At 44.3% G+C, this 4135-nt stretch overlaps 1 protein-coding gene across 1 annotated transcript; it reads left to right on the plus strand.

Annotated features, from left to right (window-relative positions):
* Positions 1 to 414: 414 nt before the first annotated feature.
* TCAP (titin-cap) lies at positions 415 to 2780 on the plus strand. The gene is made up of 2 exons (XM_068122428.2): positions 415 to 1014; positions 1257 to 2780. Exons 1-2 carry the CDS (start codon positions 899 to 901, stop codon positions 1657 to 1659), a joined length of 519 nt encoding a protein of 172 aa, XP_067978529.1. The 5' UTR covers positions 415 to 898; the 3' UTR covers positions 1660 to 2780.
* Positions 2781 to 4135: the final 1355 nt, after the last annotated feature.

Genomic DNA, 4135 nt, shown 5'->3' on the forward strand with positions numbered 1-4135 from the left:
CATGTAATCCGCCCCAGTCCTCTCCCTTTTCCACAGATCTCCAGATGTCTTTGTTCTCTACTGTTGTTGTACTTCCCTCTCTCTCTCTCTCTCTCTATCCCCCCCCACCCCCCCTCCCTCTTGTTACCTGCTCCCTTTATTATATGTTCGATGTGTTAGCTCTTACACGAGCCTTAACTTAGTATACAAAAAAGAGAGAGAGAGAGGGCTGGGGTGGGGTACACGGGATTAACAAGATGGACACTACAGGGGATTTCAGGAAAGAAAACAGGAAATTTGAAGGTGGTGGTTTTGGGGTGGATTAACGGGGGTAGAAAAGATCTAGGTTTTGGATGGGGGAAGATAAGAGATGGTGGTGAACAGCTGTTTGAAGACCTGGAGGGAGGAGTGGGATTAAAGAGAGTGCAGGAGTTTGTTCCAGAGGTGGGGAAAAAGAGGAATGAAGGAGTGAAGGTGAGATCATACAGAGATTTCTTGCTAGATCATACAGTCTTTGGCAGACATAATATTTAGATACTATTAGGGAACGTGAACATTATCACCTTGAACATTATCACCGACTATTTTGTGTTCTCATCAATAGCGGTGTTACAAACGGAAGTCCAGTTCGTCGAAGGTTTTCGGAACCATGCATTGGCTCCGTCTCCACCCTCATGGGGTTTTTCCACCCTCATTGCCATGCACCAGGCTCATGTATCAAAATTCCCATCACACGGTAATACATCACATTGGCAGCCGCTCAACCTCATCGGGAGACCAAAACAACCGATGATCTCAAGGGCAACTCACCCCCCCCCCCCCCCCACCCATCGCCTGTCTCCTGCACTTTCCGTCCTGCCCGCATATAAAATCGAGACGCGAGAATACAGTGACTCACCCGAGGAATGATCCAGACGCCATGGAGGCTGGAGAGAAAACCCTTCATTGCCAACTGCTCGAGGAGAGCCCATCGAAACTGGAGTGCTACACGGCACTATGGGACGACACAGGTGTGAGCCCAATGCCAGAGATTTGGTGAGTTCCTGCCATTGACATTATAGTGTTACCTGTGATGCCTTTGATAAAGATGACACTTGGTTGATGTAGCATCATGAGAGTCCATGTTGACATTGCAACTGGGAGTCATCCTGATGGGGCATCACATCACGGCACACTCTATTGAACGAACCAGTGGCTCGGCGGGTATGTGCAATTGTAGATAAATACGTTTGTAATGTGGGGACAAAGATGGAGAAGATTCATGATGTCTTTTCCAGTACGGCCTTGCGGGAGTCGGACCAGTCTCGGAGGGAGCACTTCGAACGCCGTGGCTGCTCCGTGCTGCTCACACAACGTTCGCCAGATGGTTTCATGCACCTCGGCCGCCTGGGTGAGCAGCTGAACGAATATGCGATCCCACACCGTCTTGGCATGCCCGTGCCCCTGTTCTCTCCAACGAAGCTTCACCCAGTGCTGAAGAACGGTCGCTCGGACACTCCTCCCGAAATCCAACGGATGCTGCAGTTTGAGACCGCGCTCAGTGGACAGAGCAAGCCAAAAGCAGATCTGGCAACGCTCACCAAAGCATTGCCTCCCTTGTTTGGCTCGCCCAAGGTCAATGTGATGAGGCCCACACTGTACCCGGCGCATGAGGAACACTGGAACAAGTCAAGCTATTGATGGGACACATTTTTTGGACTGAAAAAGCGATGTATAGGTCATGAACCAAAGGTACGTCACCAGAACTGGTTAGAGGACACCTCATAGGTTAGAGGACATCACACCACCACTTCAAACTATGGTGATCTTTGATGGATTTGGGGAAAAAACCCATAGTTTGTAGATCTCTCGGAAATGTTTGGATTTTGTGAGATTTAGGGCATCACCTCTTGTATACTATACGACTGCAGGTGCACAATTTGGAATTTCTGTCTATTTTCTTCCACATTCGTTGCTGATCTTTGGTTGTTCCATGTATTCCTACGGTTCACAGAGTTTCTCTACTGTTATAAAATATAGTTCAGTATTTGCTATGCAATTGATTTTTTTTTTTAAACAGATGATGCGTTTATATACTAAAAAATGTACAGACAGCAACTCAAACCTGTACAGGAAAATCTTGTTGTTCCTCTTCTTTCCTGTGCAGCACATGGCTGCGGTAGCATCCATCATTTGCTGGGAGCCGTTGATGCAATGCCCTGTCCAGGAAATTTAATACGTGCAGAGAAAGACAGCGGCGGGCAAGAAAGTGTGAGACAAGGAAAAAAGTTTTGTTCCTTTCCAGAGGAGACTTTTGCATATGACTGAAATGTATAATTGCATCAGAAGGACTTGGAGTTGAATGAAAACTTTCTGGGTTTTCCTGGAGCGGTCAAAGGAAAAGTTGCTCCTGATATGTTTTCCACCGACAGCAAGATGAAGATGAAGAAATGATGAAGAAAGTTTATTTTTTGATAAAAAGTACAATAATCTGTTTTGCTTATGAATGTATGAAAAAATAAAACATCATCTTATGGTTATGGTTTTCAGCGAGATTGCCTATTTTGTAAGACTGACACTTTATAATTTTATTGTTTTCAGTGGACTAAAGCTCATGGAGGAGCTTTCACATGTATCACATCAAATGCAGGACACGCATGAGCAAAAAGATCAGTGTATGCGTTTTTTTAGAATCAGCAGAACATTTATAGATGATTGACAAATTAACATGGTCGTATATATAGAACAGTTTGTGTTACTTACTTAGGACATGTCGTGTTTTTCAGCACATAAGGGCATAATAAACAAGGTTCCTCCATCTTGTTCGGTCTTTAGTATCCTTCTCTACACACTTCAGTGTAATTCCCATTTCTAACCGAAGTTCATTTTCAGGAATTCCCCTCCATTTATTTATTGGTCTCCCCTCCTCCTTTTCCCCACTGCTATCCAAAACATGGCTTGTTTAGTCGAATGTCCCTCTTGTTTTCTCATTATGTCCTACCAATCGTCGTCTTCGTTATTTTGCCTGTGCCACAATGTCTCTTTCTCCAGCCCTCCTTATTTCCTCATTTCCTACCTTATTTGGCCAGAAAATCTTTACAATCCTTCTCAAACATCTATGGTGGAAGTATCAGTTTGTGTTCCATTTCCTTGCTCGTTCTGTTTAATAGATCACTTTCACTCATAAAAGGTCAATGTCATCCCTCCTTGTTTATCGATAACAGATCCCAGAACGGACTTGCCAACTTCCTCTCTGTCAATCACAAACATCCTTCCATATCAGTACCGTACTATACAACTATTTCATAATAGCCGGCGAAGCCGGTGTTGTGAATGAACTCGTATTATGTTGAAAAGCCAGATTTTGCTGGATCCTTTGAGAATTTCGAAGCTTTGACGCACCAAATCGCTCCATGGAGGCCGCCATCTTACGGATGCGGAAGTATGCATAAACAATTGCGAAAAAGTTCAATAGAGGCCTTGGCTTCACCGGCTCATTGCGACTTTGCAGTCAGGGCATATTATGCTTGTTAATCCGTCTGTCCGTCGTGTGTTACGCTCTTTTCCACCCATTGGTTGGAAAGCTGGCCTGACTACACCCACTCACAATTATCAAGTGAAAATTCATACGGCCACCATGTTGGTGCTATGCGAAGCCAAATATAGCTTTGGAGCTTTCATATTCACAATCATCATGTCTTCCCTTCAAGTTTTCCCAAGTGTAAAACGGCCAAAGTGACTGGGAAAAGGATCATCAAAATATTCGAAAAGTTGGAATGAATAGGTGTCAATGGCTCTGTGAAGGCCGCAGTAACTATCTGTCTCGTGCTTCAGTCCTTATGCTTTAGGCCTCTAATGTCAGACAATAGGTCGGTGCAATTGGAATCAATCCAAACCATATAACTACGATGTATTATGTATGCACATAGGCAGTGGGCATGTTTTTGCTCCAAACCCATGTTGGTTAATATTTTGGGGAAAGATTGAGACAGTAGTCTGATGCCTATACACCACCCAAATAATTATGTGGCATTCTCTTTAGGAAGGGCTTTTCCCACGGAGGATCCGACTTCTGCCTTACCTCCTCCATACCTTGCTATTATTTCTGACGTTTCCCTTAAACAACTCAACTCGGGATCATAAAACCCATGTCATTATAAAGGTCTTTGTCTGAGGA

The sequence above is a fragment of the Myxine glutinosa genome, chromosome 7, assembly GCF_964187855.1.
Source record: "Myxine glutinosa chromosome 7, kmMyxGlut1.1, whole genome shotgun sequence".
NCBI classification, from domain to species: domain Eukaryota; kingdom Metazoa; phylum Chordata; class Myxini; order Myxiniformes; family Myxinidae; genus Myxine; species Myxine glutinosa.